The following is a 25237-nucleotide window of genomic DNA, read 5'->3' as shown; positions in this document are numbered from 1 at the left end:
AATAAGATAAGAATTAGCATGCGAATAATATCGAAACATTTTGATGTTTCCATGTGAATAATCTTTCCTAGGTTAACACATAACTTTAGAAACGTTCCATATTTTCATTTCCGGGATTTCTTATTCGCATGTATAGGGATTTGCTTTTTACATAAGGTTAAAATAAGGATAGAAATTAACGTTATTTCAACACAGAGAAATTTGATACGACAATGCTTGAACAACATGAAATGCCTTTACCCAATAAAGTGGCACGAGAGAAAACTAACCGAGTAGAAAGTAATACATTTCATTGATTAAATAACTTTACAATTATTTAAATTCTAAACATAGAAAAAATAGATTATGGAAAAATAGAGGAAAAACGAAGTAAGGAAAGAAAATGGTGTAAGAAATTCTAAAAACGTTCGTTTTCAAGAATTAGTTATAGTATATAGTGGGTTATGCCTTATTTTCATAATTTCGTTCGTTTTTAAGAAGATACCAGAAATATTAAAAAAAAATTAAGCCTAAAAGACAAAGTACGAACGTAACGGGAAACTTAATTTTGCGATTGAAAAGCCTAAAATTATTTTATGTCGAACATATTATGGCAATGTGGCTAAATGCTGAATTATTGTTTGCGTTGGAAATTCTTTATAACAAATAAGGCAAAAATGATGGTGTAAAGAATTTTGCGAAAGCTTGCAATTTGGACTTAGAATTCAATTCTGCGAATAGAGAGCAATATTGCAAAAATAAATTCAAATATAAGATATAACAACTTCTTTACGTTAAAAGAAATCATTCGAAGGATAATTTAAAAAACCTGCATAAATTGAGAAAACGAAACAATACAGAACAAACAGTCTGTCCTAAATATATCTAAGTAAAATCTAAACTCTAGAAGAATAAATAAGTCGTATTGCAAAGTTCTACAAAACGTTTGTTCAATAATACAATAATGAATAAAATAAAGCAAATTAATCAAACGTTTTAAAAGAAAAGCAGTAAAAGAAAAGCAGTAATTTTCACAGATTTTGCATACTTATTTGTATAAATATGCAAAGTATTATTTCGTGTTATCCCAAAAAATTTAGCAACTAAGCTATTTGAAAGTTATAGTGAAGGGGGAGTCGAAAAACATGGATTTGAGTTGTCGAAACTAAAGTTTTTTAACAGACTTTACAAACAAATTTCTTAGTGACCGACTTTGTTTTCTACGTACTCCCCCAAACAAGAAATCAGCCAACAATTTGATTTCACATTTTATCTAGTCGAAATGCGCCTCTGATGAAAAAAAAACTATGTAGATACAAGAATTAAAAATAAAACAAAAAATTGACACAAGGAGTTAACTTGTTTTGCGACAGTTTTTTAGCAATTTAGAAGTGTTGAGGTTATCGCAGATTCGAAGTTTAAAAACGAATTTAAATTTACTTCTTTTGGAAAATTTTAACAGGCAAACATTTCAAAAAAAGTGCTACGAGTTGTATATAATATATAAAATAGGTTATAACTTAAAACAAAAATGGAAAGTATCCTTCGCTTTGTGCATACCGTCAGTGTAAACTTTCTACTCCTATAGGTTTGAAATTAACTCGCGTAGTCACTGGCAGCCACTTATAAAAATTGAGCTAATATTTATGCTTCTCGCAGTACCCGGTACAAAATATAACTTGATGCGTTTAACGACAGAATTAGGAAGCTTAATAGACTTCCTTCACAGGATATGCAGTTCTATATAGGTTCAACATAATTGGCCGGATAGAGCCCTTCTTGTCCGTTGAAATTTCCGCGACACCAACCTTGCTCATCCTCTTCGGTTAATTTGGTCAGAATATCTCCCGCGTTAAAACTTAATTCATCATCCTCAACTTTGTTGTAGTCATACAGGGCACGTACAGGCACACCCCCTCCTGCAAGTGGAGGTGGTTCATCCCAATCATCATCATCGCTGAAACAAAGAAACTAAATCATAAAAAACATCCATTTGAGAGTAAGGAGTTTATACTCTGCTCACGTGTTAGTGTGATTTCAACTAAGACAACTCATCCCTCTACCATTATTAAAACCTATTTCACATGGAACTAAATTCCAAACTGTGTTATCGTGATTTATAAAAATAAATTAATATTTTTTCACTCCTTTCATTGTAATGTGTTTTATGTTTGTGTCAAAAATTTTATGTCTAATGTAATCGTACACCGTAACTATAACTCACACATGCCTCTTACAAAATAAGAAGTAAACAAGAATTTTGACATACTTCTCTAAACACACATAATAATCTGTTTTAATGCTCTGACGACAAGTGTTAGAACAATGTCCTACAGCTCTCAAGCAAGAAAGAATGAACATTTTAGCAGGATTTTTTTACATTAAGGTAAAAAGGGTTAAATAAAGGGTGTTGTAAAATGTATTACCTGATCCTACCCATTGTTTATAGTACTGGTCTAGTGTGTTGAACTCGTATTAATTGGGGTGGATAGAAAGCATGGTTGTCACTACAATGACTACTTGAATACACGCAAAAAAGTAAATGTTTTGTTACGAGAATTCATAAAATTTTCCATCAAACTTCTAGTTAAATCTTATATTAAATTAGGGATAATTTGCATGCAAAGTTGTCCCATAACAATATTTAGTTTCCAGCATCTGATGCCTCTTACCGCTATTCATAATTTATATTTTTGTCTCTATCGTTTTAGAAGTAAAAAAAAAATTAATTAATTTGAAAGTAACAAATTAAAAAGTAACAAATTAAACTGTTAAATACGTTTAAAATAATCAGTTTATTTAAAACCGCTTTACTAAAAAATAATCAACATAATTTCTAAGTAAACTATATCGACACTATGATATTCAGCTTCGAACCAAGACTACTTATTTTCAGATTCAACAATAAGATCGCAAGATGATATTCGTCATTGTTAAAAAAACATGCGAGGTACAAACTAAAACGCAACTTTCATCAGCTAACATTCAATAGTTAATGTTTCCTTGATTCACACTAGCACAATAAAAGTGTACAAACAAGAAGATTTAAAGCCACATACCCATCTTTGTCATCCCCATTTACAAACGGATTAGCTGCAGGATCAGGTTCCGGCTGATAAGATGATGGTTGGTAGGGTTCTGGTTGGTAGGGTTCTGGTTGGTAGGGTGCTGGTTGGAATGATTGTTGCTGCTGTTGCATTTTTTCATGATTCACTTGTTGGTAAGAAGATTGAGTTTGATATGCATGCGATGGTGGTGGTTCAACAGCAGACACAGGTGGCGGAAGCTCGGGCAAGTCACCTAACTCCTGAAATAAATAGTCAATATAGGTTTATATGTAAGTTTTGATGCAACTAACACCATGGAATTTTGAAATCCTAAGTAACGATCAACATTATATACATGCAAACAAAAATAACTCATTCAAACATTGCATAATTAATAGATATTTATATTAATAGATTTTACTATGCTATTAATAGATTAATAGCATAGTAAAAGGACTATCTATTTCTACCAATATACATGACTAACATCTGGAAAATGCAGTGACTCATAAACAAATCTTTCTGTTGATTCCACTAAAAGTCTAAAATAATAGGTAAGTTTAACGAAAAGGACCTTCTTCTTTCCTTAGCATACGCTACACGGAAATTAGTTTTGTTAGAAAAAGTGGAATCTAATACTCTGTGTTTCTTAGAAGTAATAGCCATTTTTTCTTTAATACCCCTTTTGCTAAACTTAGGTAATTGTTGAACTAATTAGGCCATTTTTATCGAATCAACTGAAGAGAGAATCGTATGGTAAACTTCTTCTTCAAAGTGAATGGGTAAACCTAAGAGAGCGAAAAGGAAATGGCTTGCCATTAGAGGTGTTGAATTGTTTACAATTTTGCTCCTTTAGGTTTACGCAACACTATGCTATTATATAATTGTAATGTTGATGCTATATACCCTATGCTTTGTTGAATATGGATGAGTTCTAGGTCTAGTTGTATATCTTCGAAACTGTTTTTTCTGACTACTCGATATACTATTAACGCTCCAATTGAAACAATCTAAGGATGAGTAAACCTAAAGGTAGATGAAAGAATCTTACCGTAATAAAACTGTTAAGTAACATTGTGAACAAGATAAGTTGCTATCCACACTTACTTCAAATTTAGGCCAATTTCTAGGCATATCTGCACCAAAGTTTTCTGACCACCATTTTACATCATACTGACTTTTTCCACTGTATGCAACATTGAGCTGGTTATCAAAACATTCTTTTAACCTGAAACAAGATAAAAGAAGTAAAGGTACTTTTAAGACTACTCAAATTGATAAATGATTATTTGGAGAATGAAAAGAAATTATAAACTTATGTTCTTAATTCTTTTATTTTTTATTCAAGCATGCTTTATCATCCAACTCAATAGCATCTGCCAGAAATATAAACTAGGGGACTTGTTACCCACAGCTAAGGGGCTTTGGAGTTCTATCTGAGACGATCTTGATGTTTAAACTATAGATGTTTAAATTAATATCTAATATACTGAAAGTGAAAGACTCTATAGTGCTTTTTGTATTTCCAAAACTCCCTTTCATAAAATTCGAATTTTCGAATTAAATAAGTATTTTACTTTTTAATATGTTAGAACTTTTCATGAAAAGTCATGTTTGTAAATATATATAAGGATTGGCAGACATGAAATATGGCTGGTATTTTGAATCAAGAGTATAAAATATTTCAAGGGCAGAGACTCTAAATATGCATGCAGTATCCAAACAAACAAAAAACCTACCTGTTATCACTGCATATATTAACAGCTTTATGATAATCAACTAATGTTCTTTGAAGAAAATCTTTTCGTCTTTCTTCATCCTTTGCCCATCGGCTATAAACTTTTCTCATTTCATCTTCATAACTTTGGTTAAGTGGTTCAATTCGAGATAACTTTTCTTCGTATTTTCTCTTTGCGGCTTCTACATTTTTTTCACACTTTTGCACAGCTTCTTCAAATTTCTTGATCTATAGAGATATGTTAATAGAAAATGATTCAAATTAACATCACATATTTCTGAAAGTACTGTAAATACTAATAAATGTAATTTCTTCTAACCTATTGAAAACTCTACAAAGATTTTCACTTGTTTAACATCATAGTTTGTGCATCCTTAGCACAAAGTAGCCATTTACCAAACATTTTAAACAGAATAAAGGTATCAATGTAAAAGAAGTAATTTTTTTGTTAGAAATGGTCATGTTTACTGTTGATGCTTTTTTTGTTACATGCACAAAAAAATTAGTATACCAAAAAATTTAACAAGCTTGACCAGATTAAAATCACAGAAATTTTATGAAGGCTTTTAGTAACACTCTTAGCTTCTATTTTCAAAATAATACCTATTTTGTTAAATGGAAGCTAAAGATTTTTTTTAATGGTTTTGTTTTTCTCATGTCAAAAAACAATTAATAAGGAAAAGTATTGCTCAGTCAATTCCTCAAGGTAACTAAACACTGACTTGTTCCTTACAAGCTATAACATGAAACAACAAATGAAACAACTAATTTAATGTTATTATATATTACCACATTATAGTTTTTAAAAAAATGTAATATGTAATACCTCGAAATGATGGAATTGCAATAATTTTTTAAATAATATTTAAATATACAAGTGCTCTTATAGAAAAGACCAGGTGGTTCAGGCTACCCATGCATACAGAACTATTATATACTAGTCGATAAAGCCCATGGAAAAATCCACTGAGACAGGATAAAAATGAAGAAGCATCATTTGAATTTTAATGACGTCAGCAATCCATCCACAAAAAAAAATTAGAACTTTGTTTTCACATTGCCTCTTTTGCTGACGTCAGCAATGGTCCGTCAAAACCCAAAAAATTTTTTTTAGAAATTTGTATACATGTTGCATTCATCGTATAGATCCTGAAACAGTGATTAAGAAAATGTATAGGATTATGTACTTTTGACAAACGGTTGCAGAGTTTTTGGGGTTTAAAGGTTTCCTGATGACGTCATTAACCCACCCAAGAACGTTAATTTGGAAACGTATCTAAGGACCCAGGTTTGGGGAACTTACCCAAATTGGTACCAGGTGGTCCCTAGTTTACCCACGCGGTGAAAAATCATTAACGTCACCACCTCGTTTCCAAGTTATTCGGCCTCAAAACTTTAGGTGCACTGTAATGGCTTCATTAATTTAATATAGGATATTGACGTTAAAGAAGTGCTATTGACGTCGCACCGTAACGTCATAAAAAAGTAGTAATAAAGTAGATATATAGCTAGCTAGATGAATTTGTGTGGTAAACTTACTTTTTCTAGAGGGGTTTCACTATCGTTGTTGGCAACACTTAGGTTTTGTTTGGAAGTTTCCAGTTGCTTGCATGCAGAATGGTAATTTTTCTTTGCCCGTTGAACTTTAGTATATGCAGCTGCCCATGGCTTTTGAGATTTCGAGAACTCTTCTTCGTAATCCCTTGCTTCCTTTATTCCCAACAATGGTTTATGGTGGTAATGAGATTCCTTATGTCTTTTAATAGTTTCTACTACTTGATCATGGAGTTTAGACCAACATTCCATGTGTATTTTAGATCTGTCTTCAGCTTCTTTCAGCGAGCCTAAAGCTGCAGTTTTCATTGTTGCATACATGGGGGACGCCTCTAAAATCTTTGTCCAGCGGGCATGCCAATCTGTTAATTTTTTGCTATATTTCGTCTCTATATCTGCCCTGTCTGCGAACATCTTTATTAAAGTATCGTTGAATGCACAACTATCATTAATACGTTTGACTGCTCTGCTGTAATTTCCAATATCCCAGAAGTTTCCTGGGGTAATGTTGTAAGCCGCCATATCGGAACCTTCTTTTCTTCGTAATGATTTACTGTTACGATTTGCCATATAAGTTATTATAAACAAAGGTTATTTACTTTTTCAAGTTAAAATGTTTATTTTTACTTCAAGGTATTCTATAAATCATGTTCAGCCATTACGCCAAGCCTACAAGTGACAAATGCATAATATTGGAAACCCGATGTACTTTTTTACGCTTCGGAGCCTTTAATCAAATCCCTTTATTTGACGGAATTGTAAAGTATTATTAGTCATTACCTAAAATAACAATTTTCTTAAGCAACCAGGGGGGTAAGTACTGGTAGCAAATGTAAGAAACAAAACAAACAAACAAAGGACATGGGCTCTAACATTAATAATTTTAGAAAAATTAATTTATTCAAATTTTTAAATTGGATAAATCTAAACTTCGTCAGAAAAGAATTTCATTGCGGAAGATATAGTTGATTTTTATAACTCCTGGTTATTTCGAAATGAATTAGAAACACATTCGAAGAATTCCCGCCGAAATTCTAATATGTTCGATTTTTTTACAATATTTGTTAACGCCGCAACAATGCCGTCGGACAGAAAAAAAACAAAACAAACAAAAAACTCCTTTGAATTTATCGAGGAAAAGGAAGTAGGAATACCAGCAGATGGTTTGTATTCACATAATATCCTGTATATCTTGTCTCCTTGTCTTGCATATAAGAAATTCCAATTTTCTTTTCAGCCTGGAGGAAAAATTGGATTCTGAGTCTCAAAGTTGCTAAGTAATTGCTAACAGGGGAACTTTAGGAAATTTTGCTATGCATACAAATTATTTCTGAGAATTTCCCCAGACAACACTGATATTTTTTCCTTTTTGATGGCTCATTATCTCCCTTCAAAAAACACCTTGTCCACAAAAAAATTCACTGAAAATCCACGCTTGTTAAGGACTATATTGAGTGCAATGTTTTGTCTTAAATTTCGTTTGTTTGTCTATTCCCTCAGTTTGTCAGTAAGTTGCTTAGGTACAACTTTCCTGTCAGCCTAAAATTTTGGGGCCAAATTTAAGGCCAAGACCTTAGCAACTCGGTTGCTTAAAAAAACGTGTATAGGTACAAAATTAAAAACAGTGCTTAATACAAGTAAATAGTTGAGCTAGCTAGCTAATGATAAATATTAATGTTTTTCAATAAATATTTGTTAACATGACGACACGTGGAAACTCTTTCAGATCTATTATTTAAAATTTTCAAGTTTGATGTATTAATATGGTATTTCTAAACGAGGCAAAGATTGTACGTCTTTCCACCGTTGTTAAAAGGGGCAGCATGATCAATGATTGCTTATTTTTTTTCTAAATAATGTTTCAAGTGAGTGTAGGAGATGAAAAAAAGATCCAAGAAGAGAGGAACAGAGCAAAAGTTGAGGTTTAAAGCAAAGAAAATGTTCAAATGAAAGAAAAAGAGAAAACAATCATTAAAATTAAATGATAGTTTTTAGTCCTCTTGTTGAAGTGTATATTGAAAAAAAGACTTGAACATTTAAACTTTTGTGGTCATTTTTGATCTGAAAATTAGCCGGCAGTGACTAAATTAGGTCAAAGTGAATTAATTTTTTGCTTACTTTTTTACCGATAAGGTATATTAAAATAAATCTATTTACATTATGTTCAATTGAACATGCCTGTTTTGGATAAGCCTATACATGCACATCCTTTACATTTGTCCTTTCAGCGCCGGCATCTTATACTAGAGAAGCTGGAAATACTAAGTATTTGAGTTAAATATTGGTAGCTAGTTCCTTGATTATACCGGAAAACTTCTTTATCCTGGAAATTTTTGCACTGGTGTTTCAATGACTATTATAATTTCCTAAATTGAATAGATTGGTCAGTAAATTCTAGTTGCCAGTTATCAAAAATTAACTAGTATGTTAAAGGGATTCATATCAGAAAAAAACATTACCTGTATAAAATAAATGTAAACAGGGAAAACAAATCAGGCTGATTTAAACAAAAAAATATTGTTAAATAGAAACTTGCCGTCATTAAAAAAAATGATAAAACTTGCAATTAATAAAATAATTGGAAAAGGAAACATTATGGCACAAAAGCAACCTTTTAAAAAAGCACATCACTTAAACTGAAATAAGAAATTAAGGTGCTATAAATTTAGATAAATTTTTGTACTTTAATAATTTCTAATCTTAAAAAAAATTGATTTGCAGGTAGTTAAAACGAGGTTTATTAAGCTCAGCTTAATAAACCTTACTCGACTACTTTACTTTTTAAGTTTATAATCTGGTTTCGACATGAATCTTAACCTCAGCAATAATAACTCGGTTGCTTGTTAAAAACTTGTATTTTTACATGAAGAAACATTTTATAAAATTAACTTTGTTACCTTATAGAGGCTGCTCCATCTTCAAAATCAAGAAAAAGACCTCTTATTTCTAACCCTACGTATTCTGATGACGAGAGCGATTGCGAAGATATCAAGGCACAAGAGTATAGATACAGTTTTTTAAAAAAAGTCTTTTTTGTATTAAGCTGTTGCTAATTATCATTTGATATCATAACCGTCATACTCCTTAATAATTTCAGACCATCTTGTGCAGAAACAGAGATGACGTCGTTACTGAATAGTTTTGGAGGTAGGAAAATTTTAAACATAACCTTCAAGCGTATTAAAATAAAAAGAAAGACAAATATAAACAATATAAGCAGAAGCTTTTTGTTTCATAATAAAAACATCGTCGGTGCTATATGTAGCTATTAGTAAAATATGTTAAAAGTTTTTAATTATAAGTTACAATATCCTTGAGAAATCGCAGCAATTATTAGGAGGATAATTGCTGTCTTTTTGTTTAAAAACTAAAGTTACTCCACGTTTCTCACGTGCATGAAATGGTGCAGATGAAACAATTTTCCATGTAAATTTGTGATTACCATTCTGTTGCACGTGCTTCGCTGTTTCTGAATTTCCCTTTAAGGATTCATGTTCAGCTCATCCCACTTCTACGTTTCTGACTGTTTCACCTACTATGACAGATGTGGAATTGCGCTCTTCAACTTAAATAAACGGGGGAACTTTTTCGTTGCTAACGATCGTGAAATTAAATTGATCTGTATAGAAATTTCTTGAATAGGTTCAAGTCACGAAGTGTCGTATCAGACGCAATTTTGTAAACACCTTGTTCGATATCATCATTTATCATTTCCTGAAAGCTATTAGCGTGTTTACACAGAACCTTTGACAATGAAGAATGGATATGCAACAGTCCGACCCGTAAAAATTTCCTTGGGCTTAAAAATCAATAGGAATTAAGTTGAAGGAATATAACCTTTTTATAATAAATAATGTAATTTAGTGCCAGTCCTTCCGATATTTAATGATCCTTCACAGGTGCAGCTAGGAATTTTCAACAATAAGAAATTATCTTTTTATACAATGTTTTAAAAAAATTCACTACAAATCGGGGATCTGGGTAAACTTCATCCTGGACCTTCCGCCATCTTCTAACTGTACACCACTGTACCTTAGAATCGCAAATATCTATTTATACAATCACTGGCGAATGAGAAGAGAAATAATTAGAAATATATAATAAGGGAATAAATTTTTGCGAGAACTAAAATTTTGGGAAAACAATTTCGCGAATTTTGCTGGTCCATATATTTCTTTTAGGTTTGTACCATCTACAGTGTCTTCTGTGAGAAACAAATAAATTCACATAGCTATTACAGAAGTGTTAAGTAAATTAGAAAGAAATAAGGCCAAATTTCCAAAAATTATTTCCCGCGAAAACTAATTCTCTTAAGGTACCCTTATGGTACTAATTTTGTGGGTATTTTCGCGGTGTTACAGAGCTTACAAAGTGAATAAACTCCGTTGATCATCTGCAAAATACGGAAAATTTAATCCCTGAAAAAAGCCATTACAGCGGCTTAAAAATACAAAAAATGATAATCTATTTGCGTGTGTCGATTTTATGTTAGTGATGTACAAAATAGCACTGTTTTAATTACCAGTTGCAATTGAAACTATAAATGAAAAATAATTGTGTTCACCGACCTTAAAAAAAAAATTAAACAATTTATAAAAAAACGACTTTCGTTTCTTATTACGTATATACCGTAGCCGACATCTCGAAAACACTCTCTGCAAAAAGAAAACGACTGACTACATTTACATCTTCTTCACTCAAAACAAGCAACCGGAAATATGAGGAACTATTCTCGACGCAACAAACAGAGAGGTAAGTTAATTATAACTGCAACCTTTTCTTAATCTCATCAAAAATTCTCAGTTTAGTAATCGTCTTGGCTAATAGGATAGCAGTCAGGTTCAACCAGAATATAAACAAGTCAAACGAATTGAGGACTTTCCCTCCAATCACTGTTTCATCAATAATATATTCCCTTTCTACTACCTTGTTTGTAATGTTTTTGAATCATGTTTGCTTTCGTGCAACCGACTCGAAGTGCAATTTCACAAGCGCAACAAGCATCGAGTATACTTTCGTACCTGTTTTCACGCAATTTTTGCGCAAACCTTTTCTTATGATTTTTTTTTATGCACTATCTTCAACAAAATAAAGAAAAAAGATCTTTATGGCTATAGTATAGCTCTGATTTTGGCGGGATTCGTAGATTAATTAGATTTTTGTGCAAAAATCGAAAATTAGTATATGCTAAATTACTACAAATAAGGTATATTGAATGTAAACCTTTTTGTCTATTATCTATTAATCTCTACAAAATAGCCGTCGTCTGTCTGTTTGTCTGTCTGTCTGGGTGTCTGTCACGGAAACACGAAATTCGATATAAGAAGGACGGGAGACCCCGTGGATTTTTTTACGGGTTGACGACTATTCTATATATTTCTTAGTTTAATTTTATTCCTTTATTCTATTTGGTGGATCGTTTAAGTGTGACATCAGCTGGCCTTTCTAATTCAAATTTAAAAAGACTGGTATTGTCCTACTTTTGGTAACCAGATAACTAGGTGAAACGGAAAATACCCACTAAATTTTTCAACACTTTCCCACATGAAAAGAGATTTAGAAAGCCCATCTACCCTAATTATTCAAAGAATTTTCAGCAGAATTTGAAAATAAAAGACGCAAGAAATAATCTAATTTTCTCACAAAGAAATCAGAATTAATTACAGGCATACCCTCTAAAATACCCCTAGTTATTGTTGTTGATCTCCTATATCAATCCTTCCACACCAAAATCTACGCACTTCAATTTATTTACACACTCCCAACTATCGATTTTTTAAAAAAAATACTAACTTTCCCTGCTAAATAAGCCCCTCCATAATAAAGTTACAAGAGCATTTAAAAAAGTAGCATTGCTTCGTTTAATGAAAATCCTGGGTGGTGTGGAGTACTTTATGCAGAAACATTTATATTTGCAAATGAACCATATTAAAACTTTCGCAGATTGCTGCTCTGGAAAATCTTTGCGAATTTATCCAAAATTTGTAGTTAGAGTAATTACATGTTTTTGAGCCGACGATTTAATAATTTTAGAGACAAAATGAATGAAGAGTTTTGCAAGCAGATTGGAGGAGTTTTCTCGCAATGGGAAAGTGATGTTCACAAATCGAAAGATTCTGAGGAAAAATTAGAGGCATGGTTTACATATATCTTAATAGTTTCTTCTTAATTAAGCGTGATTTTATTACACTGCATTGATTTGCAACGACAACAAAATCGAAATGTGTTTAAATAAAAATTCAAAGAATATATCTAATTTAACATCAGACATTTTCACGAAACGCGCCATTTGCGAAATTCCGAGAGTAAATTTCTTCTTTTATAAATGTCGTTGTATGTCGTAATTAAATGTTTTTACAGACAATTATGAAACAGCTTCAAAAAACGTTACAACAGCAGAGAGTAGTGCAAAGTCAAAGACTGAAATCAATAAAAACGCTTCATGATCAATACATGAAGGGAATTAGTGAGCTAGTGAAAGTGCACAAAGATCAACAAACAAATATTCATGGAGAATTACGAAAGGAATTGTCAACACTACAAAAGAAAATGATGGACGATGCGGTAAAAGCTTAGTTATTACTTAGTAATAAGAACTGTGCATCTGTTAAACCACTATATAATTTTTTTATTTACTTCAGCGACAGGAAGAAATCTCCAATGTTCGAAAATCCTTGCAAAGTATGTTATCACAGGTTTAAAACTGCTACTAGTGAAGAAGCGTGGAAATTAAGAGTGATGACATTATTTTCTCTTTGATTTGTCAGAATAGAAAGTGTCGCATTTTAATATGTGCAAAATTTGTTCCTCCCTCCACCTCCCTGCAAGTTGAAAAAATGTACTCTTGGGTGTTTAATACAAAGGGGGGTCGAAATTTATTAGACGGGTGTGTCAGAATGTTTACTGAGGGAAGAGATACATGTGTGATACAAAGTAGGTACAAATACAGTGCGTAACAATCAATAAATGTAGTCCTAGCTTGCGTCAATGATGGTAAGTAAATACCAGCAAACACACAGAATGTATGAACGTTCTAAACAAAAACAAATTTCCAAAAAAAATTTGGGCTATCAGGAGGACGAAATTACTAAGCGGGGGAAGGGGGAGTCTTAATAAGGTGGGTGGGAAAAAAATCTGAAAATTAATAAGCCCCCCCCCCTTGTATTAAACACCCGGGAGTACAAACAATGTTTTTATTTCGCCTTCCTTGAAAAAACATTTTTCCTGAAATACTGTTTGGAATAATATTAGAGAAATGCTGGTATTTAAAGTTACTTCATTTTTTAGCTAAGCAAAGTCGATTTTATGTCTTGTTTAATATTCTTTATTGGAAGTGAAAGTTTTATTTAAAAGAAACGCAAAGATGTTCTGTTGTAGCAGTTAAATAAAATTTGTAGTTATAATTATTACCTAATTTACTTTTTAATATAAAATATATGCTGTAGCTATATGCTAGTTTGTTGATAATAATTTTTATAATCAATCTCTCCCTGGCAAATCAAACATGTACACTCAACTATTTTTTAAATGTTTAGCTTAAAATAGTTCTTATATTTTAAACATTTTTAAAATTATTTTGAATTACATTTGCACTAGTTATAAAACATACAGTAATTACATGGGTCTTGATTGACTAACTGGGTGATCCGGCGTGGACCGCTAACTTGAACAATTAATTTAGGTGAACCACAGAGCGCTTACAGCAGCATTGCACTCTTGTGGGTGTTATGTCGTTTAAAAATAACTTTTATGTCACTTTGTTTTAATCCTATCCCTACCAACAATGAGCTTTTGAAGCTCGTAATGAATTGTACATATAATACCTAAATCGTTCTTTTTTGTCAATTTTTTTATTTTTTTATATCATTCGAAAGCTTATAATCATAGAATATTTATTTGAAAGACTATGTATACAGGGAGTGGAAAATAGGCTGACATCAGCAGCAAAAATCCAAAAATCATGAAGAAGAACCACATTTTTTTGTATTACCAAGAGTTTCGCGGCGTTGTCCATCGTATTGGTGAGCGCTGAAACTTTTAAAACGACACAACTGAACTTTACGGTTGGCTAAGAAACCATGCCTTGGAACTGGAGACAATGCAAAGAAATCCCATAAGTAGTGCAATTGACAGAAGCGGAAGTTCTGAACAATTCTTTTAATTGGATTTAAGGATTTTGAGGCACCCCACAATGAGATACAGTGGAGTCCCCTTAAAAGCGTACACCGTCTAAAGCGGACATTTCCTGGTTTAAACTCTTATAGAAAAATATCAAATGCGGACGATCTTAAAGCGGACATTCGATAAAGCGGACAAATTTCTCTGCCCTTAATGAATTTTTCACTATAAAAATACTTTCTAAAAAGCGGACACTGTAAAAATAAAATATAAAATACTGACAAAAAATTTCCTTTTTTTCTTCTTCTTTTTTACACATTTATTGACTTTTTTTTAATGTTATCAAAAACTTTTTTATGTTCCTTTCTGCCCTTTTAACTGCTTTTTCAGCACCAAAAAGAGGGGGGGGGGGATCTTCGATTTCTAAAAAAAAATATCCTCGGTGTTAGTTAATTACACAATTTTGTTCAAAACATCCACCCCCGTAACAAAAGACCCCCCCAACCCCCAAACTATGTAAACAGAGCAAGGAAAACAATGTATATATCTTGTAGTAATACATCCTGAAGCAATAGCATATCAGAAAATAGGAAATATATTTCGATCTTCGTCATTGTCCTCGCTATGCTCCGGCCCATCGTTGTTTTGTAGGGAAGAGTATATAGCTACTTTACATCCGATGGTACAATTTGGAATCTATAAATTGATGGAATATTTTACACAAGATTTTAGGAATGTGCCTAACTATTCGTTTTTTCAACAGATTAGCAATCGCAAACTTGTCATGCTGATTTCCTTTCTCTAACTTCAAACAAACATTTTATACCGAAAAACACCACCTCCAGGCTGAAACCACTGGATGCTGTAATCATCAGAAATTTTAAGGACAAATACCGAAAGAGGCTGATTAAGTATGTGCTCTCAAGAATCCAGGAGAATGCATCTGCATCACAAATTGTCAAAGGTGTGGATGTTCTTGTGGCTATTCGATGGCAAGAAGTAACTAACTATCAAAAATTGTTATAAGAAATGTGGCATTAAGAGAGACGATTAACTGGTAGAACACGAAGAAGATAATGACTTGGACTTTGAAGCTCTTCTGAAAAAATTTACTACGGATATATCTGCAGCAGAATTGGACGAAAATGTACAAGCGTCTGCGCCAGAAATTGCAAGTGAGATCACTTGCACTTTCTCGATTCCAAATCGCATGGTCGAAGAGTTTTCCGATAACGACGAGAGTAATGAAGAGAATAATGACGAGTTGGAACAAAAAAGCAATGTTCGCGCAAAATTCTAACAATGCGCCAAAATTTATGTCATTATTACCCACAAATGGTATGTGCGCCAAAAATAGTAGGCGCGAAACCGCGATTTTTTTTTCTTTGAAAATCATATATTTTTCTCTCTCAGAGTTAAAAAAAATAAAACTCAGTCAATCATAATGGTGCTTGATCGCGCTACTCTTTCGTCATTTTGGCGAACTATTCTTTAGAACAATGTTCTAATGTCTTTTTGACTTGACTTTCTTCTTTCCACTATCGCTTTGCTTCTTCGCAGGCCGCTTTTTGGGGTTTGATGATGTAGCTGAAGTTAAAGGTCGAGAGTTTGATTGGTTTACAAGTAGCTGCTTGTTAATAGATATTGAAGAACCGAAAGTTCCGGTGACTATGACTTTTTCCGGCTCCTTATAAATTTCTTTAAAAAAATCTAGATACTTTTCTTTCAGCTCGTTGCTCTTGAGCATCCCTGGCATCCGAATTATTAAAGAGCAAGGCATCTCAAGACCTCCTTGGACCAAGTGAGATGTGTTTCGGTTAATTTTGCGTCAATTCTTGCGCCTCTATCAAGCAAAAATGTGGTTATTCGGGATATTTCCATAGGCAGATGAGAAACAATCTGACCATTTTCTTGACACATTTTTATTGCAAACAGATCATGCGGATTGTTTTATTTATACTCACATGACAATACTTCTGAATCGATTGGTTTCCAGATTAACTTATAAAAGTGGAAGCCTCTAACGGCAGCCTGTACATAAACGATCTTTTCGAATGACATCATGCAGCAGTATTCCGGTCAAACCCCAAGGTAGACCTTCCATGTTGGGTGCCATCGATAAGAAAATCAAGGACTTTTTACTTGCATTACGACACCGTGGGGGCATTGTTAGCAGTGCCATCGCTATTGTCGTAGCAAACGCATTTATCAACGAATCGCTTGATCCATCTTTAAAGAACGTTAAATTTGGAAGACTGTGGACACAAAGTCCATTTGGGAGAATTAGTTTCGTTCGTAGACTGACAACCATAGCCAAGGTTCCGATAAGGCTAGGAAGGAAATCGAAGTCGTCTTTATGCATAAGATTGTCCAAAAGGTGGAGAAAATTCTCATTCTTTACTTTGTTATCATCAACGCTGATCAAACTCTAATGAAGTATGTTTCTGTTGGCCGCTCAACAATGGCTAGACAGAATTTACTCAAACATTAGATGACCACTTTTTACCCATTTAACTCATTTAAAAGGGCAAAACAGAGAGATCTATTAATTGATTTTCCAGATGGTTTCAGTCTCAGCGCAAACGAAAAGCATTTTAGCAATACAAATGAATGAATATAATACTTCGAAGAAATTATCATTCCCTACCTTTAGAAAAAAAGAAAGGAATTGGCTCAAACGAATCAAATCGTGCTTTTGATTTTGGAATGTTTTTCGTGGACAAAAAACAGAACCTGTTTTAGAACTTTTAACATTTAACATGTTTAAACTTACCGTGTATTTTAGCCTTTAGAGGAATTTCACTGTATACAGGAAAGATCCCCCTCAAATGTTTATTTGCGTTAAGCAGGTGTGCTAATCGATGTTAATTTTTTAACGGACCGTTTAAATGTAAGATAAAAAACTTATCGTGTAAACAGGAAAGATGTACAACTTTTTTCGGTTTTATAAGTTTTTTTAAATTTGGAAATGTTCAACTTTTGCTAAGTTTTTTCTATTGAAATTAACAGAATCATTAATGAGCTATTGTTTAAACTGATTGAGTATATCATGTGTGCAATCACGGTCCTGGGATCACCACTGTTTCTTTTTTCTTTTAATACGCCTTATGAAAATCAATCTTAAAATGTCCTCCTCTATGTTATTAGATTGCAATGGAAACCAATCTTAATAGAGGTGGTTGAAAATTTTCCATCCTAAAACATTTCTTTCAAATCTAAAAATTTTCTAAGCAAGAATTTTGTCAAAACCTCAATTGAGGTTTTATTTATCTTGCGAGAATTTCGTTTAATTTAGTACTAATAAATGCTAGCTTAACCTTAAATGTAGCTATAGGGTAACCTCCAGAGATATATATTTTTGTGCAAAGTGTTAACCCCTCAAAGAAAATCGTTGATATCGATGAAGTTTCACCTCCCCAGTATTCCTTCGACACTCTCCCCCCGTTGTTCATGTCCTTGAACGAGTGTTACCCTCAAATTCAAATCGTTAGCATTGGTGACTCCCCACATCTAGCATAATCCTTTGATATGTTTCTGCGCATGCGCCAGGAAAATCGGAAAATCCGATAAATTCGATGGTCTCCAACATAATCTGACGGCACCCGACGATCTCCGACAGCATCCGCGCCTGTGCTAAAAAAAAGTCAGATGGTATCCGAGAGAGTGTGATTGATCAATAAAATGTTAATAAGTAAAATGACCTCGCCAGATTTGTCCAGAGAAATAAAAAATCAAACCCTAAATTCTATGATAAAGATGAATACAAGAACCGTTAAAGAATTATGTGAAATGGCAAAGAGCTGTGGATTAACTCGTTACTCTGAGGCTGATATGATCTCGTAATTGGAAACACCACAGAGACTGCGAAGATCACCAAGATAAAAAAACTAGTCAGGCCTGTGACGATTTTACTCACACCCAAGGCCATGGATATTTTTGAAAAACAGAAGATGTTGAAGAATCGATCGGTAGTAAAAAGTAAGATGCAAGGATGGTACGATTGGTTAATCAACGCTGTACCGAAACCTATAAATGATCATGTAAATAATGCTTACAAGAGGTTCAAGAGCAAAATTACGAAGTTGTACAACAAGGCAAAAAACATCGTTGCAAAACCTACGCTTTATGATGAAGTTGAAGAAGAGGCTGAGAAAGACTACATCGATGGTAGTCTCCATAATCTCTTCGAAGAGGGTAAAGAATCCGATCCTGACCTCACTCCTCGGGAGCATAAACATGCACTCCACAAGACATTTCGAAGTTTTCGAATACCCGGTGTTAAAAAAGCTGACGTTGATAGTTATATAGCACTGGTGAGACCGCATGTGGAACATTTGATTGTTGAACAGGTGGAAGATATGGGATCTGCCAAAGTGCAGCTGTCAATGTAGATCATATGGAAAAATAAGATCATGCTTGCTGTTCAACCTGATGCAGAAGATTTCTATGGAGCTGAAGATTTACACAATATGTATGCAAACATTGATACATACGCAAGAGTTGAAAAGCCATTTAACAGCAGGCTCATGCAGGTATTTCAAGGGAGTGATGTAAATTAGTTGCTGGAAGAGTTGCTGTTTGCACAAACAAGGGTTCATGTGGAAAATCCAGCGCTACCGCAGAGTGCGTTTACAATCGATCGAATCGTGCACCTGGATATCGACTTTCATAAATTGCAGCTTACACTAGGTTTCTTATATATAAAATTACCATCTTGGATAAGTGCAAAAAAGGCTATCATCAACCCAAAAAATGAAGATGAAGAGTGCTTTAAATGGAGTGTTATTGCGGCACTGCATTATGAAGAGATTAGGAAACATGTTCAAAGAATGCTTAAATTACAACAATATGCAGATCTCTACCACTGGGAAGGGTTAGAATTTCCACCAGACTTTAAGAAAATAATAAAATTTAAAAATAACAACCCCAATCTTGCGGTCATGTTTTTGCGTTTTGTATCCCTCGAGGACTAGCAGCCTCAATATTTTGCGTAAGTCAGATTACAATGCATCACGCGAAAAACAGATGAATCTGCTGCTCATCACAGATAATGAAAAGACACACTACACCTGCATCAAAAATCTCTCAAGGCTGTTTGGCAGAGGGAAATCTAAAAACAAAAAAGAGATGCATTTCTGCCTAAATTGCCTGCAGGCCTTTAATTGTGTAGAATCCAGGGACAAGCACTGCAGCTATTGCAAAGACCACAAGGCGGTTAAAAATACGATGCCAAAAGAAAGTTAAAAATGGTTGAAATATCAGGATGGTCATATGTAATTCAAGGTACCGTTTGCGATTTATGCTGATTTTGAATCCCTTTTGATCCCAGTAGAAGATCGTAGGGAAAGTAAGACTGTGAAGCTGAACAAGCATGTGTCATCAGGCGGATGCACATATAGCACATTTGCTTATGGCGATGTACCAGATCCATTGAAAACATACTGTGGCAAGGATTGCGTGGACAAATTTGTAAACCACTTGGAAGATGAGGTGAAGAGGTTATATGATACGTTTCCACAGCAGCCTATGACGGAGCTTAAAATAAAGAGCACATCGAGGCAACAGAATGTTATATCTTTATGAAACCATTCAACGATCCTACGCACAATCGTAAGGTTCAAGATCACTGTCGTTATACAGGTCTCTACCAAGGTGCAGGCCATAACAATTGCAACCTAGTGCATAAGATTCCAAAACACATCCCAATCATCTTCCACAACCTCAGTGGGTACGACGCGCATCTTTGCATTAAAGAGCTTTGTAAAAAATTCAACGCGCAAGGTATTGGGTGCATTGCGGAAAACAAGGAGAAATATATCAGTTTTAATATAAAAATCATGGTGCCATTAGCAGGCGTTACCAATTCGAATAGAGAGCAGGTATTGAAAAAAATAGAGCTTAGATTCATCGATAGTTTTCGATTTATGGCATCGAGTCTCGATAAATTATCAAGTAATCTTATTGGAACAAACGCATGTGGAATGAAGTGTAAAAACTGTGCACAGGACTGCTAAGAATTTAAGGGTATATCATCTGAATATATCGCTAAATTTTATTGTGGAAATTGTATAAGCAATTAATAAAAGAAGAATTAAAGTCAAATTTACCCTCGATGGCACGGCAGTTTAATGATGATGATATATTTAGAATTTTCCTTATATGGATTGTTGGAAGAGATTTAAAAAATCAGAGCTACCGCCAAAGGAATCATTTTAAAGTAACCTGAATATGAAAGGCATCTCTAATATAGAGTATAAATATGTTTAAAGGTTGTGGAATTACATCGTACCAAAGGGAGATTATGTTACGCTCGGTGACTACCCTGATGTATACCTTGGAATGGATGTTTTACTACCAGCAGATGTCATTGAAAATTTTCGGGGTGTGTGTCTTCTAAATTATAAGTTGGATCCAGCACACTTTTACAGCGGTCTTGGAAGGCCTCATTAAAATGCACTGGGATAGAATTAGAGCTCCTCACGGATCCTGACATGTTTGAAAAGGGTATTCGAGGTGGCATTGTGCAAGCTGTTTATCGCTATGAGGCCAACAACAAATACATGGGCGATCAATATAATCCTGACGAAGAATCGTCGTACTTAAAATACCTCGATGCCAACAATCTATACGGTTGGACCATGCGCGAGGGTTTACCAACCCATGATTTTAAATGGGTCAGTAATGTCGACGTTTTTACGCCCAAAAGGATCGCTGGTGAAACTGGTAAAGAAAAATAAGCACGGCTACCTATTGGAAGTCAATGTGGATTACCCTAAGGAGCTGCATAAAAAACATAACGAGCTGCCATATTTTCCGGAGAGGATGACAATTGCAAAAGTGGAAAAATTGGTACCAAACCTTCGAACAAGAAGAAGTATGCCGTGCATATCAGAGCACTCAACGAAGCCATAAAGCATTGCCTAATTCTGAAAACAGTGCACCGAGCCATCCAGTTCAAGCAGAGTCCGTGGCTTAGGCCTTACATTGATATGAATACCAAATTGAGGACTGCTGCTAAGAACGATTTTGAAAAGGACTTTTTTAAATTGATGAACCTGTCCGTGTTTGGAAAAACGATGGAAAATATCCGCAACCATCGCGATATAAAACTTCTGACAAGCGAAAAAGCATATTAAAAGTATGTGATGAAGCCCAATTTTTAAGATGGTCATGCATTTAGGAAAAACTTAATGGGTGTTGAAATGGGTAAAACGGAGATAAAAATGACTAAACCGGTATATCTTGGACAGGCCATATTAGATTTGAGCAAACTTGCCGTGTATGAATTTCATTATGATTACATTCAACCAAAATATGAGAGTAAAATCCAAGTCTGCTGTATGATTACTGATAGTTTCGTGTATTACATCAAGACCGAAGATTTTTACCGGAATATCGCGGGCGACGACGAGAAACGCTTCGATACAAGCGCTTATACAAAGGAAGATGGTAGACCACTTCCTATTGGAATGAATAAAAAGGTTGTGAGCTTGATGAAAGATGAATTAGGAGGTAAAATCATGACGGAATTTACTGCCTTGCGAGCAAAATTGTATGCATTAAAAACATTGGAAAAGAAGACAAACGATTCAAGGGTGTTAAAAAATCAATCACCTTTGATGATTATAAAAAATGTTTAGATGAAGGTATGAATCTTTATAAAAGTCAGGTCCTTATCCAGAATAAAATCATCAACTTTACACTGTAACAAGCACCAAAATTGTCCTTAATCGTGACGATGATAAAAGGCTCGTGCAAAAAGATATGATCACAACATTAGCCCGTGGGTACATCGGGGAAAATGAGATTCACCCCTCATCAGTATAAGGCGGTAAATACAAGATCAAATCTCATTTACCTCATCTATTCATAAACGTTTTAAACATTTTTGAATAATCAAGGGTTTTTCTGCATGATGCGCAAATGAGCTTGCCGGGGATGCGCGGTTTGCCACACGGGCAATACTCAAGGTGATACTGCAAGAGTATATACGAAGTTTGGATTATAGCAAAATTGTGATAGCAGGCTTTGTCCTGGCGGAAGGATAAGGGTGCTCTGGCGCGATCACGCCTTAGCTCGGAGCGGCCGTCTCGCCCCTGTTTCTACCACACTGTGCCATGTTGGGAAAATAGTGCCACGACGGCAAAAATTGTGCTAACTTAAAAAAAGGTGAGTGCACAGACATTCAGAAAAACCCTCCGGGTTTGAAACAATAACAACAACAACAAACAGGAATAAAAAAACCCCGAGCGTTTTGTTTTTAAAAAATGTTTAAGATGTCCAAAACTTTTGTGAGGTTATACTTCACAAAACAACAAAAAACACATGGAAGAGACAAAGGCAATGCACAGCTTGTAAGCACACTTTACCACTAGACAACTTCAGGGTGAACCCAGGTAATGGACAGCTGACACAAAAGTGCATTAAATGCCTCGATGTAAAGAAGGCATTAAAAGAATGTAACAAATGCCCACACAAAAAAGAAAAAGGGCAGTGCTCCATATGTGATTGCCCTGAGTATCTCTATAAGCTAATTCTAGCCAGAATGCGCGCTGCCCTAAGTTATGTTACGGAGATATCTTCCCAAGAATATCTGGGATGTGATATTGTAACATTCATGAAGCACATCCAGGATATATAGTCTAGTGTGTTTGATCAAACAAACCAGACAAATAAATGGAAGGCCTAGATGTATATCTATCTGTTGCGATAATTATACCCTATATGATGGTACTAATATATTTTACGTTTTCGACGTATAATAAACAGAATGTCTCAACTTGCTGAACTATTTGATGTTGTTGATACTCCCGCAAAATCCTTGCAACAACCTGAAAAAGTAGTAGATAAACGTCAAGTTTTGAAGGATGCTCCGCGTAAAGGCAAAGGGCATCTTCTACCAAAAAAGTGTACTGAGGGCTTCGTAGAAAAGGCGCCAGACGACGCGATCGAAAAGGCCTACTCTGAATAGGTTCAACGTGAAATCCATGATAAAGGAGAAAAACGGCCAAGGCACTGTCTTCTCATGCGATTAGTATGTACACCAATGTTGTAGGTAATGTTGTTCAACTCGATAGTGCTGAGGAATTAAAGCGAGATATCGAGGATGATCCGATTATCAAGGATAATATGGCTGATTTGGGAATCCTCGTGTACTCTGCGTTTGATAAATTTCTAGCACCAATTTTAGTTTTGTCCAAACAAACAAAACACCGAAGAAGAAAAAGAAGACAATGGGGAACAACATGTCAAAAATGGCTGTAGGCTTATATGAAAACTTGTACTTAAGGTTAAACATGGATGGAATCCAAGCTTTGATGCATGGCTCAGCCATGGTTATGATATGAGGCGAAAAATTGTACTCACTCTACCCGCAAGTAGGTTTTCAGCCCATGCCTGTGAGTTAGAGTTAGGTGCACATAATTGGAAATATGTTGATGAGAACTGAGCGCGAATTGTATTCAAATTTTTTATAGAAGTCATCCTCTATAAAACAATGCTAATAATAAAATGACTGAGGACAAGCAAGAACTAAAACAAGTTATTACAAAGAAAAACCAAAGTTCGTGTTGCTTCTGGCAAGAGACTTGCAGAATGGAATCGTAAGAACATGGAGGACTTGAATAAGAACAAGATTGAAAGTGGTCAAGTAACTGAGGCAAGTGCCTCAGTAAGTACTTCGGTAAGTACTTCGTCAATGCTGGGAGCTGCAACGGTAACAGTTATTGCGATAGGAGGCGTCGGTGTTTGGTTCAAGTTTTTTAAAAACCAGCAGCAGCAGCAACCCGGCAACAAATCACCGGAGCAGCCCGTTGAGAAAAAGTTCATATAATAATAAATGAATTCAAACATATCACCGCAACAGAAAGAAGTCATTCCCTATGGGAAGCTGCTCGCTTGATGTCGTACACTATACTTCTAGCACTGGGGGCAAAAAAGGCGTTTCTAGACCTGGAGCCAAGATGGACCTGAAGGATGGTCTGAAGCTTGGTGGATATATGACGGGAGCAATATTATTTGATTATTACGTAATAAAACAAGGATATTACTGTGGAAAGTTTATCATTTCTTGAACATGATAGTTTAGTAGGCGACGTTTCGGGAGATCCTTCTCCCATCATCGGGCAAAGTAAAAAGATGTTGCGCAAAGGCAATCAAAAATGGTGTTACAGCGATATATGGTGCTAAAAGAGCAAATACGCCAACGAGTTAAGCGTATCGTCAATAATTTCAATGAGCGAGAGCGCGCCTAGTTAATTGCAAAAGGTCGACAGGAAGGTAAGGACGAATTTTTAAAAAAAATTCAATCTGTACAGTATACCGGCGGTACTTAGATTCCCCGCCCGCGTATTCGATATTGAGTATAAGTTTTATAGGAAATATTTTCCTATAAAAACTACATGCGTGTATAATCAATATCGCAACCGTTTACAGCACCAGTATCAGCATCGATCAGTAGATCCCCATCATGTACTATACGTCGTGAGTTCTTGCAAATATTCTTCAAGATTTTTTTCATATGCAATTTCAACGCAAGGTTTGCAATAAGGACCGTCTGTTTGGGTTGTACTTTTTTGCGGATTGCCCCAACCAGATCGGGTTTGTTCAGTGTAGAATAACGAGGAACATGCAGTTTTGTAGCTTCTTTTCGAAGTGCGTTTATTTATTACATGCTATAACACACTAAAACTCTCGTCGTCATCATCGAGATCATCCTTAGACTCACTTAAATAATTAGCACCATACCGTTCAACCTCTTTATATTTGCATTCTTCCAAATAAGTTTGGATGTAATAGTTGC

At 34.6% G+C, this 25237-nt stretch overlaps 2 protein-coding genes across 2 annotated transcripts; one reads left to right on the top strand and one right to left on the bottom strand.

Moving 5' to 3' along the window:
• Window positions 1–273: 273 nt before the first annotated feature.
• LOC130662347 (protein kinase C and casein kinase substrate in neurons protein 1-like) lies at window positions 274–7024 on the bottom strand. Its single transcript, XM_057461192.1, has 5 exons — window positions 6304–7024; window positions 4766–4992; window positions 4134–4254; window positions 3039–3286; window positions 274–1936 (listed from the first exon to the last, which is right to left on the bottom strand). Exons 1-5 carry the CDS (start codon window positions 6886–6888, stop codon window positions 1720–1722), a joined length of 1398 nt encoding a protein of 465 aa, XP_057317175.1. The 5' UTR covers window positions 6889–7024; the 3' UTR covers window positions 274–1719.
• LOC130612950 (synaptonemal complex protein 3-like) lies at window positions 6932–13067 on the top strand. The gene is made up of 9 exons (XM_057434283.1): window positions 6932–6951; window positions 7121–7131; window positions 7257–7481; window positions 9223–9319; window positions 9416–9465; window positions 10953–11070; window positions 12352–12451; window positions 12679–12882; window positions 12960–13067. The coding sequence occupies exons 1-9, from the start codon at window positions 6932–6934 to the stop codon at window positions 13017–13019; spliced, it is 885 nt and encodes a 294-aa protein (XP_057290266.1). The 3' UTR covers window positions 13020–13067.
• The last annotated feature ends 12170 nt before the right edge of the window (window positions 13068–25237 follow it).

The sequence above is a fragment of the Hydractinia symbiolongicarpus genome, chromosome 10, assembly GCF_029227915.1.
Source record: "Hydractinia symbiolongicarpus strain clone_291-10 chromosome 10, HSymV2.1, whole genome shotgun sequence".
In the NCBI taxonomy this organism is placed as follows: domain Eukaryota; kingdom Metazoa; phylum Cnidaria; class Hydrozoa; order Anthoathecata; family Hydractiniidae; genus Hydractinia; species Hydractinia symbiolongicarpus.
Note: the sequence above shows the minus strand (reverse complement) of the source record. Positions and strands in the feature narration are given on the sequence as shown.